Source organism: Phyllobates terribilis, unplaced genomic scaffold (assembly GCF_046119375.1).
Source record: "Phyllobates terribilis strain yellow unplaced genomic scaffold, ASM4611937v1 Scaffold_2__4_contigs__length_985480577, whole genome shotgun sequence".
Taxonomy (NCBI): Eukaryota; Metazoa; Chordata; class Amphibia; order Anura; family Dendrobatidae; genus Phyllobates; species Phyllobates terribilis.
Genome location: NW_027362762.1, coordinates 684,121,826 through 684,136,635, shown reverse-complemented (window position 1 = coordinate 684,136,635; position 14,810 = coordinate 684,121,826). Strand labels below are relative to the sequence as shown.

At 36.0% G+C, this 14,810-nt stretch overlaps 1 protein-coding gene and 1 long non-coding RNA gene across 2 annotated transcripts in view; one reads left to right on the top strand and one right to left on the bottom strand.

Moving 5' to 3' along the window:
• Window positions 1-299: 299 nt before the first annotated feature.
• On the bottom strand, window positions 300-13,757 carry IL10 (interleukin 10). The gene is made up of 5 exons (XM_073670685.1): window positions 13,489-13,757; window positions 10,056-10,118; window positions 9,281-9,433; window positions 7,564-7,629; window positions 300-3,008 (listed from the first exon to the last, which is right to left on the bottom strand). The coding sequence occupies exons 1-5, from the start codon at window positions 13,648-13,650 to the stop codon at window positions 2,916-2,918; spliced, it is 537 nt and encodes a 178-aa protein (XP_073526786.1). The 5' UTR covers window positions 13,651-13,757; the 3' UTR covers window positions 300-2,915.
• LOC141252929 (uncharacterized) overlaps window positions 10,979-14,810 on the top strand; it is a 95,287-nt gene continuing 91,455 nt past the window's right edge. Inside the window, exon 1 of the long non-coding RNA XR_012314157.1 lies at window positions 10,979-11,455. This is a non-coding gene — a long non-coding RNA (uncharacterized lncRNA). The remainder of the gene's footprint in view (window positions 11,456-14,810) is intronic.

Below are 14,810 nucleotides of genomic sequence, written 5' to 3'. Positions count from 1 at the left end.
TTTAAAACAACAGTCAAGGTTGCTGTACTTTTTGATATTCTATAAGTGTCAGAGAGGGTTGGTGAAATTTTGCAGTTTTAAAGCATACGTTACAACAAAGTATATCAATGTATATCTGTCTGAAAAAAAGAATGGTCTAAGAAAGAACCAGCGTGATTTTTTAAATCATTTTTATTACAAAAATATATCATAATATAACAAATTAACTACAAGTTATAAAACAAGAACTACATGATAACTTACAAAAACATAACTTAAACAGAGGTATTTTTTGTTTTTTACGTATTAGATCCTCAGTCCTTCAATCCTTCAAAACAGAAATACTCTACCAAAAAAGTAACTGTCTGTCACAAGCATATTTACATGTACATGTCAAGTATTGCCTAACCCCATAATTGTGAAGTGTTGAAAATGATCACATCTTCTAATTAACATCACAACCAATTTATATATTAGGCAAATATAACACATATCACATAACACAATTCTAGCACCTCAGCTCTTTTTGAAGGACACATATATACAAAATGTATTCGTTTGCAAAATTGTGCTAAAATTAATGTATACTTTCACATTTATGTCCAAGATTACAACGTTTTCTGCTTTAAATAAACATAAGGTATGGGGTCATTAAAGAAGTATTCCCACAATTGTAAGTTGTCCTTCTTCTATAGAATAGGAAGACTTACTGATTTGATAGGAGAATATTTGGTGATGGGACTCCCAATAATGCTGAGAAGAAGGCGGTGGATTTCTAAAAAGGGGACTCTGAATATCCCTTGTTTGAATGGAGCAGAGGTGGGCATGCTCAACCTCTGTTCCACTCACTGCCTATGGGATCGTGTCATTCTTTGTGGCAGAGAGCTGGGTTTATCCTTTTTTTGAAAGAGCATTGCATCAAAAATTCAATATGTTTTGTTGGATTTCTACGTGGAGAATCAGTACCTTTATATAAGACAATACTAATAAAAAAAAAGACATTACTTTTCACACTTTCGCCCTGATTCATTAAGACTTTTTCGCCTGTCTTGATGAGGAGGCGTGATAAAGTCAGACGCTCCTGATTCACAAAAAGGTGCATGCCTCTTCATGAATCTGGAGTGTCTGACAAGTGGTGTGCACCTCCATATGCAAAGCCAAAAATCTTACTCCTGTCAGGGACTGGAGTGATATTTCTGGCATAGGGAACCCCACAGCTTGTTATGAATTATAGGAGCTGTGGCGCCACACCCCCATAGCGCCCCTGTCCCGCCCCAACTCAGTCCATTTTGTCAGAGTTTGGAGAAACTGGCGTAAATTGCGCCAACATTTTCCGACCTTTCAAAGCTTTTTGGGCATAAAAGTTTTGATGAATAAGGGGCTTTGATTTTGTTTTCCTTTTTCATATATCGTGGGCAAGATCCTGGAGAATAAGTTTTAGGCCATGTTTACACATTCAGTATTTGGTCAGTAATTTCCATCAGTATTTGTAAGTCAAAACCAGGAATGGGTGATAAATCCAGAAGTGGTGATGTGTTTCTATTATACTTTTCCTCTGATTGTTCCTCTCCTCATTTTGGTTTACAAATACTGATGGAAAATACTGACCAAATACTGAACGTGTGAACGTGGCTTTAGGTGCAGGTTATGATGGATGCCATGCAAGGAGATCCACCACTTTTTCTGTTGAATGGAATAGCACAGCTATAAATTTGCCTCCATCTGGTGAATGTAGGTCTATGGATCTTTTTCATAATATTCACCAGGAGCTTTCCCAGGATACACAAAAATCAAAGACACAGCTTACAAGATGCTCAGAAGAAAAAGACAGTACAGTTGCAGCAATTAAATATCTTCATAGTAACAAACATAACCAATATAGCAATAACACATGAAATTTATAGCAACGTGCATGACATGAGACCCCCAATATTTGTAGAATTGAGGATTTGCAGCATATTGCATCAGGAAAATAATCAACATGATCAAATATCAGCCTCCCTAATTCTTGGAGATATGCAGTATTTCACATTCAACAGAATGATCTTCATTTGTTCTTCTCAAGCAAACAAAGCTTATTTTGTCCTTCATTTATGTTTCTAGGTCTCTGATCTTAAACCCTCCAGAACAATTAATCACCTATCCACAGAATAGGTGCCAATCGTCTGTTCAATGGGAGTCCAATGACTGAGACCCCTGATAAACCACCAGTGAAAGGGAATCTGTCATCAGGATTTTGCTATGAAATCTGAGAGCAGCATGATGTAGGGGGCAGAGACCCTGATTCCAGTGATGTCACATACTGGGCTGCTTGCTGCAGTTTTTATAAAATCACTGATTCGTCTCCTGCAGATCTGCCAGTTCTTTGAATATTGAGCTCGGTATAACCCCACCCACACGCATGATTGGCTCCTTTCTGCATACACTGTGCATAGGCAGAAAGATACCAATCAGTGGGGGGGCGGGGTTACACAGAGCAGGAGAATAACATGGCACAAGACAACAAGTCATCTAATCATAATCTCCTGCTGATTAACACTGATTTTATTGAATATTCAGCAAGATGTACAATAAATGATACATCACTGGAACCAGGCTCTCTGCCCCTACATCATGCTGCTCTCAGATTAAATAGCAAAAACCTGGTACCAGATTCCCTTTAAAAATAATAACAGCAAAGTTAATTTAATGAATGTGAGCATATCCCAAGTGACATTTTATGACATGTTGAGGCAATGATACTTGAGATACTCTCACAACTCTTCAAGCTTTTGTTTTTATTCAGTAGGTCAGATACACAAGTGGAAAATTCATTTTCAAAGTACAACATGTTTGAATGGAGGAAGAATATTCACCATTGTGAATATTCACCATTTTCTGGAGTAGAATAAAATGTAATACAGTAAAGCAAAAATACAGATGATGCCAAGTAAATTCTAAAACTTCTTTCTGGTCATCAGATATTCTTCAATGTAATCAATAAAGATGTCAAATTCCCCAACTGCTTTGTAGATCCCTTGTTCCTTTAACTGTAAGTTAAGATAATAAGAAACAATTTTAAAAAATTATAATTATTTTAATATATTGTGGATGCTGACCAGTTAACCACTACTATTACTAATACTATACAGTATCTGTTACTACTAAAACAACTATTACTACTACTACTAATGCTAAAATTACTACTACAAAAATGAATACTACAACAATTAATTTTATTACTAAAATTACTACAAATACTACTATAAGGCCACGTTCACACATTCAGTATTTGGTCAGTATTTGAAAGCCTAAACCAGGAGTGGGTGATAAATACAGAAATGGTGATGTGTTTCTATTATACTTTTCCTCTGATTTTGGCTTACAAATACTGATGTAAAATACTGACCAAATACTGAACATGCGAACGTGGCCTTACAATTACTGTTACTACTACTAGTACTACTGCATCTATTAGTATTAAAGCTACTACTCCAAAAACGTATACTACTACAATTATTATTACTACTAGAACAACTATTATTATAAACTACTACTACTACAACATACTAAAACTACAATTACTACTAAAACAACAATTATTGCTACTACTACTAAAAGTACTACAATTACTATTACTGCTAAAAATAACTATTTGCTACTCCTACTAATACTACTGCTAAACCTACTACTATTACTAATAAAACAGTATCACTACTACTACATAAACTATTACTACCACCATTCATTTTACTACGAAAATTACTATTATTATTACTACTACTATTACTACTACTGATGAGCGAGTATGTTCTGTCCGAGTACGCTCGGGCCGAGCTCCGAGTATTTATAGCTGCTCGGTGATAAGGTTGAATCGCTCCCGTGTGAATGATTTGCGACTGTTTGACAGCTTTAATACATGTGAGGAATGTGTAAGAAATAGACATTCCTCCCATGTAATAAAGCTGTCAAACAGTTGCAAATCATGCACACGGGAGCGATTCAACCACATCACCGAGCAGCTGTAAATACTCGGTGCTCGGCCCGAGCATACTCGGCGAAAGGGTTAATAGAACATACTCGCTCAACACTAATTACTACAACTAAAACTACAACAATTATTATTAATTATTATTAATGCAAAAACAACAAAAACTACTATTACTACTACATCTTTTACTATTAAAACTATTATGACAAAACTTCTACTGCCACAATTACTATTACTACTAAAACAACTATTATTATTAATACTACTACTAAAACTACAATTACTATTTCTACTAATACAACAGTTATTGCTTTTACTGCTAATACTACTACTACTTTTAGTACTACAACTACTACTATTACTACTAAAATAACTATTACTACTACTACTACTGCTAAAACTACTACCATTACTAATAAAACGGTATCACTACTAGTACAAACACTACTACTACAATTATTATTACTAGTAAACTATTACTGCTACTACTATAAAACTACAATCACTATTACTAAAACTACTACATCTGCTACAAAAACTACTACTGCTATAGTTACTACTAGAATTACTATTGCTACTAAATCAATTATCACTATTACTGCTGCTGCAAATGCTACATTACTACTACAATTTGCTTCAATTACAGTTACTTTGACAACAACCATTACTACTACAAAAATTACGTCTAGAACATTTGCTAAACAACTACTTCACCACAATTACTATTACGAATAAAACAACTCTTACTACTGTAAACACTACTACTATTAATATAACTACTATCACTACTACAGATATGTCACATTTTCAAAATTTCTATCTAAACACTCTCAAAATACGACATTGTCCTCGTGTATATAGATTGTGTAATTGCAGCTAAATAGTTGATGTCATATATAAAGGAAGGTACTTGTGTAATGGATAGTAACAGATGATGAAGTTAGTTATCACATGTAACCTGATGAATCATTCACAGTTCATGTCACTTATCATGTACTTCAGAGTTATTACAGAATGCATATATGTCTGTGTGTTTGTGTGTGTATATATATATATATATTTATATTTACATTTACATTCTGTAATAATTCAGAAGTATACACAAGTGTTTATATGCATATATATATGTGTATATATATATAAACATATATATATATATATATATATTTATACTGTGTATATATATATATATATATATATATATATATATATGTATACAAATATATATATATACAGTAGTGTTCAAAATAATAGCAGGGTGTTCAAAAACATGAGTTAAGCATAAAATCTTTATACTAGTTTTTCTTTCCATGCATTGGGGACATTGCACACTGTTTTCTAATTCAAAACATGGAGTGAAATGTATATAATTTTTAACTACCTTACAGAAAACAACAAAAAATGAACATTGAGCTGTTCTAAAAAATAACAGTGTCTGCATTTGTCTTTACAAACTCACAATATGTACTCTTTTTTTGAGGATTTAGCATTCCTGTGAATCACTAACCTAATATTTAGTTGTATACCCACAGTTCACATCTATGTTGCATAGAGTCAACCAACTTCTGGCACCTGTCAACTGTTATTCCAGTCCAGGATGCTTTGACTACATCCCACAATTTTTGTCATTTGTTGGCTTTGCCTCAGAAACTGCATTTTTGAAGTCACCCCACAAGTGTTCTATTGGATTAAGGTCCGGGGATTGGGCTAGCCACTCCATAACCTCAATTTTGTTGTACTGGAACCAAGATTTTGCTTGTTTACTGGTGTGTTTAGTGTCATTGTCTTGTTGAAACACCCATTTCAAGGGCATATCCTCTTCAGCGTAAGGCAACATGGCCTCTTCAAGTATTTTAATATATGCAAACTGGTCCATGATCCCTGGTATGCGGTGATAGGTCCGGCACCATAGTAAGAGAAACATGCCCATATCATGATGCTTGTACCACCATGCTTCACTGCCTTCAGAGTATACTGTGGCTTAAATGCAGAGTTTGGGGGTCGTCTGACGAACTGTCTGTGGCCCTTGGACCCAAAACGAACAATTGTTCTTTTATCAGTCGACAAAATGTTTCTCCATTTCTCTTTAGGCCAGTTGATGTGTTCTTTGGCAAATTGTATCCGCTTCAGTACGTGTGTTTTTTTTAACAGTGGGACTTTGTGGGGACTTCTTGCTAAGAGATTAGCTTCACACAGGCGTCTTCTAACTGTCACAGTACTCACAGGTAACTTGAGACTGTCTTTGATCATCCTGGAGCTGATCATTGGCTGAGCCTTTGCCATTCTGGCTATTCTTCGATCCATTTGAATGGTAGTCTTCCATTTTGTTCCACTTCTCTCTGGTTTTGCTTTTCATTTTAAGCATTTGAGATCATTTTAGCTGAACAGCCTATCATTGTCTGCACTTCTTTATAAGTTTTACCCTCTCCAATCAACTTTTTAATCAAAGTACGCTGTTCTTCTGAACAATATCTCGAATGACCCATATTTCTCAGGCTTTCAAGGAGAAATGCATGTACAACATGTGCTTGCTTCAACCTTAAATAAGGGCCACCTGATTCACACCTGTTTCTTCACAGAATGATTGACCTCACTAATTGAACTCCACACTGCTATTATTTTAAACACACCCCTTTAAATTAATTATTCAAATACACAGACTCAAAAACATGCAGATCATGAATGTTGAATCTGTTGGTTTTCTTAGAATCTACTGCACCAACTGGTAAATTGTTTGACATGTGGTAATAAAATTTATACCAACAACAGTGATTAATCTGGTTACTCGTATTGGACTGCTATTATTGTGAATACTACTGTATAAATATATATATATATATATATATATATATATATATATATTGCACACATTGCATTTGTATTTATGCATTGTACATACATTCTAGGTTACCACAACACAATCCCTTTCCTGTATACTAACACAGCTATAAATACCATAGTTCCTTCCCTATATATTCCCTATATGCTGCGTGATTAACACTTTCCTAGACCAACAAGCTTCTTCAAAAGCGACATTGGTAGAAAGTTGAACAGGAAGCATATTAGCTTAGACTATTGCTTAATACACAAAGACACCTTGCCATTTTATTCAAGCAGGAAATGTAGTTTCTCGCTCTGTGAATGAATAGGCTATTTGTTTTACCCTTTGATTACTTATGGGGGTTTTCCGGTTTTATGTAACTACAAATGTTATTCTTTGTATAATAAAAAGTTGTGCAATTTTTGAATGCGCATGTCTATTTTCAGTATCAATTCCTTCAAGTTTTCAAGATATTCGCTGCTGGTCTATTAGGAACCTTCATTGCTTGCTTCCAGATTCTGAAAATCAGCCGTGATCATGTGCGGATCACACGGGCACATGGCTTATTGTAAGAGATAGCCCTGCTAAGTGTCATTGGCACAAGCCATGCCGCTATGCCTTCATCATGCCACCAGGGAAGATTTTCAGCTTTTTTTTAATTTTTTTTTTAATTTAAAGAGTGAATTTATCTTAGTTCCCAAAACTGGTATTCCCCTTATTAATCTGCTAGATTATTTTTTGCAAATGTTTCTATTATAACAAAAGTTGAAAGGAAACACAGAGGCACACATACCGTATTATACTTTTTCTTTATTTGTTGCACAGCTTTGCTTTTTCTGTCACATGGAAGAAAATGTTGCTGTAAGAGAAGAAAAATAATACAGAATATAAATATCATGATGTGAGAGACTATCTTTTGGTGTATAACATGATAGAAGAGCAACTGCTTAGCTGTGGGGCTTCCACAATTCAAGGGGTTCTACACTATGAAGCAAATTCAAGAAATCCACCAGAACTCCCTTTGATGAATGCTGTTCTCATCCTGATTCCAGCGATGGGTCACTTACTAGGTTGCTTGCTGTTGTTTTGATAGATTCAATGTTTTATCAGCAGAAGATTATCACTAGGGGGACTAGTAAACCTAATGCCAAGTAGTCCTCCTTATGCACAAGCTCTGCATAACCCTGTCCCCTCCACTGGTTTGCAGCTTTCTGCCTATGCACAGTGTACACAGAAAGCTGTCAATCAGTGGTATGGGTAGGGTTTACAGAGTTGCAACAGGTAAAACAGTGACTTAATCAAAACAATCAAGCAGCCCATTGACATTTGGTTGGCATTAGAGTCTTTGCCTCTTCTTCATGCTACTCTCAGATGGGACAAAAAGAACTTGGAGGCAGATTCCCTTTAAATTGATCTCTCAGACCTGATGAAGCTAGAAAACTTACCTTGAAAATCCATGTATCCATGTCAGAATAGATGTATAATTGTGGTTTTAAAAAGAGTGAAAGGCTGAAGAGTGAAAGGCTCATGAGTCCAAGTGTATTAAGTTCACACACACTGAACCTGACTAACAGTCACAGCTTGTACTGAGCAGTGTCAGATCTCAGCAGCGGCAGGGAGGAGGAACAGTCTGAAGAGCTGTCAATCTGGCTAGATGGGAGGAGTTTGAGTTTACATTTTCATAATGTATTATATAGACATTCTGACATGGTTTTGCAAAGTAAACACAACAGCCTCATCAGTTATAAGAAATATATTTAATAAGGGATGTTTGTTTTGTGAAATCTAGAGATAACTCTGCTGTAAAATGTTTTAGCTACCAAAATCTGACAACATTCTGGAAAGCCATTGATTTCAATGGGTATTTTTCTTATAATTTATCTGATTCTCAATAATATTTGAATTATGAATTTTAAAATTCCACAGAGATTTAGTTAATTTTACTGACAAAAATACTGTACCCTTTTAGGGACCTGAAGAACCAAATTAAAGGGTTTGCCTGGCTGAAAAATAAAGTTATTGTGACTGCAGAACTCCCATGTTTTAGCAGCGTGAATGGGCGGTCATGTATATGATTTTAATACTTCCGGTCATGTGTCAACTAGTCTATCTCTCAATAGAATACTGAGAGGAGCAGATTAGAGTCTAGTTGGTATGTAACCCCAAGTTTGCAAATCCTATACATGCGGTCATGTGAATTTCTTCTCCCGCTGCTAATACAGGGAAATTGTGACAGTGCACTGTGAAAATTCGGCAGTCTACAGTCACATAGATTGACTATAGACTTTTCTTTTCAGCTTGCAAAACCCCTTTAAAGTCAGTGGAGTTTGCGTTTGTCAAAAAGTGTTTGTATACAGTATAGTTATTGCAAAAAACCCTAATTCCTTATACCCTTGTGACCAACTGTGTTTCTGGAAGTGATGGAATACAGCAAAATGGTAATTATTAACATAGGTAGAAATAACATTTTTTGCCTATAGCTCACATTTCTATACAATCCATATACTCACACAGCGTTTTATCGTCTGTCTCAGGTCTATCAGCTTGTCCTTCATGAAATGAACATTTGACTTCACATCATTTTCGGAACCTTTCGCAAGTGGTAGGACATCATCCAAGTAGAAGCGAATCATTTCAGATACAGTTTGGCAACCAATTGAACTCTGCAAAAGCAGTAAGCGGGATGTTAACATAAATTTCTTGTTTGCCAAGATCGTAAGGTGAAAAAAAAAAATTACTGATTATGGGTGAAATTCTTCAGAAGATTGGAATAAGTTTGCTTGTGGCTGCATTGCCAATATTTGAGTCAAATTTATCAAAGTGTTTGATACAGTTAGCACATCTTTTGATGAAAAAGTTGCACATTTTTGCGAAAAAATGTTGGCTACAAAAACTGATACAAAATCCCTGATAAATTTGTCTCTTTATTTATAAATCTCTGGCATTTATAGAGCAGAGAGTGGGGTATTGTAGAGGTCTAATTATACAAGTAAATAGCTCTATGAAGTCCAACCTATAATCCTATAGTGTTGATCCATAAGGCAGAAGCTCATATTATTTGGAAAATTCTTACCCAATTACAAAGAGCTATCAGAAAAGTCTCTGTATCAACGTCCCATTCTTTGCTAACATTTAATTATATAGGCCAGATCTAGAAGCAGCTCCAGCTAAAGTGGACTGTTACGAAAAGTTACTACCGTAAATATGTCCTATAATGGATTGTGGTGAAGTGTTTCCCAAGTTGAAAAAAATGTAATTCATTTTCATTTTAATAAGCTACCTTACCTTAAAGTCATCCAGCAAATCCTTTTCAAGTAATATTGTGTCAAGGGCATTATCTTTCATTTGCTAAAAGATAAAAAAAAAACACTAAATCAATTTGATAGAATCATATTAATGATATATTTATAGTCAAGTAAATTAATTCTGCCATATTGGTTTACCATAAAGTAGAGACTTCGATATCAGAAATTGAGCATTCAAGCGATTATGGGGAATTTTTAATCTCTGTATTTGAACCATGGATTTCATGACTGGTGAACTAGTGAATAGCAAGAAGCACACGAGTCCCAGGGTTGGATTGGCCCATCAGAGTCCTCAAGCCTTGCCACAATCATGGATCTCAAAGGTAATGAAGAAGGGCTTAGTTTGGCATTACTTAACACCATGGTGCATTTCTTATGGGTTGATTTACCAACAACCTATTTGACCCTTTAAAAGATGTTGTGATATGTTTTAGACTTTTTAGAATGCTCTCCACGAGCTTGAAGAGAAGCAGAAGGCGAAGCAGAATTCTGTAATGCAGCACCATTGTCCCTGACGACCACCAGATATGCTGACCATTCACTTTGCATATAGTGAAACTTTCATTCTAGACGGGAGAGCCAGTTTAAAGGGAACCTGTCTTATCCCCAAACGCTGTTAACCTGCAGATATGGGGTCAATCTGTAGGCAAATAGTGTTCTGCAGACAGATTAATAGCATTCCAAAGCTGGACAGCCGCCGCACTAAAAGCCCTGCTACCAGGAGGAAATGGACTTTACTCCTCCCGGCAGTCTTCGACTTTCAGTCATAGAGGTGTGTTCTTGCGGCTTCAGTCCGCTCAGCTGTAAGCACCTCCCAGTACTGACTTATGCAGTGTATTAGTCCAGAAATGGCTGTCCGTCAATGTGTTGGGGCTGATCTTACAGCCTCCGCTCACTATGTACTTAGCAGTGCCTGTAGCCGCGCTTTCTGTGCGGCAGACAGGCAGCTTTAGAGTGTTATTAACCTGCAGATTAACTCCAAATCTGCAGGTCGGTCATTTGAGGACATAACAGGTTTTCTTTCAGTTTTATGTGAGAGCATTATTTGCATTGAATCTATGATGTGAAGAAATGTATATTTGATAGCTATGAGTCACCGTGAGATCACGCTAGAACAATGCCCGTCTATGTGAGAAGTACAGTCATACTGAGAAAGCGAGTATTTCCTCCACTGCTGCTATCTGTCATGTTTGTAGCTTGTTTAGTTTACTAAATTAGCATTCCTTTATGTGTAGTATTAGGAGCACTGCCAAACACGATGCAATCCAAGAACATGTGAAGACACGAACCACTATCTCTTCTAGAAATAGCTAAACGTACTTTTATTACAAAGGCGTTTTGAAGGATATTTCATGGTGCCCGTTTCCATAAAATGCTAAGGTAAGAAGGCAGAATACAGTTTACATAAGCACTAGACCTTGGTGACCTCATATTTTGGACGTGGGGGTTATGTTTTATTGTTTTGTAACAATTTGGAAAGAGAACTGGCAAAATGCAAACGCTAAGTGAAGTTATGAGAATGTTACATCATTTATGTAGAGCGCCCTGGTTCTGTGACTCACCATCTACATGAGAATTCTATCTATCTATCTATCTATCTATCTATCTATCTATCTATCTATCTATCTATCTATCTATCTATCTATCTATCTATCTATCTATCGATCTATCTATCTATCCAAATGGCATGTGGCTGACCACTTCATTATTTTCTGCATCTTCCTCCTTTCACTGCTTTACTTATCATGCTGCATATTAAAACTCAGTAGTTAATAGAAGATCCCAGGAAATTTGGCTACAGGTAAGAGAGAAGCATTGCATCCCCATAAGGTAACTGTCTATAGGTTCATGGAGGCGATAAAGGAGCTGCATTAATTCTATATATCTCTCTTTATGTACATGAAAGGACGAGAGGAGTAGCAAAACATCCATATCAGTACAAAGGTGAGACAGGAGCAGCATTACATCTATGTAGATAGGATCATAGAGGTAAGAGAGGAGCAGTATTACCTCCAGCAATGTATCATTCATAATGCATTTTTTAAATATATATAATAATGTGTTTTAAAGCACCACCACTCCAGCATTTTTTCATTTTACCACTGGAGTAGTGCTACTAATCTAAGATCCCTGCCCCTAGTATTATACTTACCAGCCACCATCTTCACCTGTTCCAGGCACTGCTTCAGTCGGTCTTCAGCAGATTTTGACCTGCCAGATCGCTCCAGTGAACGCTGAGCGAATGTCAATCTATGAAAGCCAGAAGGCTCCCATAGACTTACATTGAGAGCTTGTGACTGTTACCTCTGACACTTCTGGTCAGTCAGAAGTTGTGGTCATAAGATTCCGGATCAGGACCGGAGTAGCGCTCGAGTGGTAAGTATAATACTAGGGCCAGGGAACTTAGATTAGCAGCACCACTCCAGCGCTGAAATAAAAAAAACACCTGAAGTGGTGCGTTAAATACTGCAAAATATATTGGAGCTATATAGGCAAGCATAACAAATAAAATATTAAAATATTTACCAGGATGTGTTTTGCATGCTGGTAACTACATCCCATGATATAACTGGTATGCTGCAGGTAGTATTTTATGAACTTGGGGCATACATTTACCATACTACCATAACTCTATTCTAAATACTCTGGACCAAGGCTTTTTTGGTACAACCAGAACATGTTTTACAAGTTCTCCCTATAGATCAAAAATTAAGTTTTGAAAAAACAAAGTTTTCATGTTATAAGGAAAGCAAAATACCATAAACAATCACTTCAGTGGGATGTCTCATCCTTATCAGTGGGTAAATTTGCAGACTGATGGTAAAAGCAAGCAACTCTTCAATGTACTTATTATTAAAAATCTTCTGTTCTTAAGAATGATGGATTTTTAATTGCATTGATTATTGCTCATTGCCTAGGTTACCGGCCACCTCTGTAGTTTCTCAGCAGTGGTCGGTGTGCTAAGCAAGGAACACAGCAGTTGCAAGTTCTTTTGCTGTTCTGAAGCTGGGCACATCACTGGATCTGACCAGCTTCAGTGTCTCTGCACCCATCAAGGACAAATCTGTCTCTGCTTGCATCATGGGAGAGCTCACAGTTCAGACCTACAGCTGGTCTGAACGGTCAATAATTAGGAGCACATCGTTCCCTGGGAATTCTCCTGGGGATACAAGCCCTTTAATAATTCTAGCCCATAAATGCTACACAATATACAGCAGATTCTTCAGCACATATACTGTAGGTCTCAGCCTCCTCCTAGTTCGTACTATTGCAGTTTGCAGAAGAAAAGTAAAATGAGTAAAGACAAATAAAAAGTAAAGACAAATATAAAGAAAATACATAACGTAAAATAAAATCCATGATCCATGGAGGAACATAAGAGCGGCTTTTAGTTATTGTGTTAGAATACTTACAAAGTAGTTCCTGACTTTCTGGAATGTGGATCTGAGATCTCGCAGCTTGGCCGGGAATATGTGCATTACTCGCTGACAGTTTCCTTCCACATCTCCACTTTGACTCTTCACCCTCTTGCAGCAAAATAAAAGGAACACCAGCAACAAGGAATAAGGCTTCATCTTTCCTAAGATAAACAATATTCTTCACAAAAGCAAAAAAGGCTACAAATTACCAAGGTCCATTGTCCTGTTATATATTGAGCCTAATGTTTCCTGTTTCCGCCCCAAATGTCATCATCACTCTTCTAGTAAACGCTTTTTGATGCTCACATGTTTCGTATGTAAATTATGTTCCAAATATGTGGTCTGTTGATTCATCTCAATTTATTTTTTATTCCCGACTCATTATAGTAAATGTTACATTCTTCATTTTCAGATGTAAACTTCTTCTTTTACATGGTGTTAATTCATTTTTTGAGGAGTATGTTCTGGTATATTTGCACCATATAATATGATTTTATGTACTTACATTTGTTGAGATGCTAAAGATGCCTAAGTTTTTGAGTAGTAATTTCTCGAGTATTTCTAGTACCATACTTGATTTAGGCTTCTACTGTGGGGGATTTACTATTCAGCGGAGTTTCATCTGAATTTCTTCTGTAGAGCATCGGTAATACCATCTCAAGTGATGCACAAACATTAATTAGTATTTCCAGTAAACTGCAATAATGAATGTATTTTTTGCTAAGAAATTAAACTAATCTTTTAATTTTAGCCTTTATGCTACAAAGGCAGAAAATGAGATACCCCCTTCCCCAAATTGGAGACGGGAAAGATTAGACAGACACGATGTATGTGCCAAATTGTGGCTCGTGGATTGCCAACTAAAATATAGATCTAATTTACAAAACTATCAAATCCAATAAAAACAAATGATTATGACCACCATAATGTAAAACATATTGGAATTACATCAATATTCAATATTAATATATGGCCATAAATTCTATAAATTTAAATGACCATAAATCTGTGCTCTAGGATAGTTGACTTTTTATATAGCATCTGTGCCTGCCGGTTTAACATATAATGTACTGAAAAAAGGGCCAAAAATACCAACTACATTAAAATGGGGAATAAAACGTACTTCCGACATTGTATTTTAGTTTTAGTTTTTAATGCGCTCATTGTGCCGTAAAAATGACCTGCCAACATGATTCTTCAGGTAACAATAATTTCGGCTAAATTCCAGAAATTTGTAAAAAAATATTTGATTTGTGTTGCTATTTTGTGAGACTTGTAACTTTTTTATTTTTCCATCAATGGAGCCGTGTCAGGTT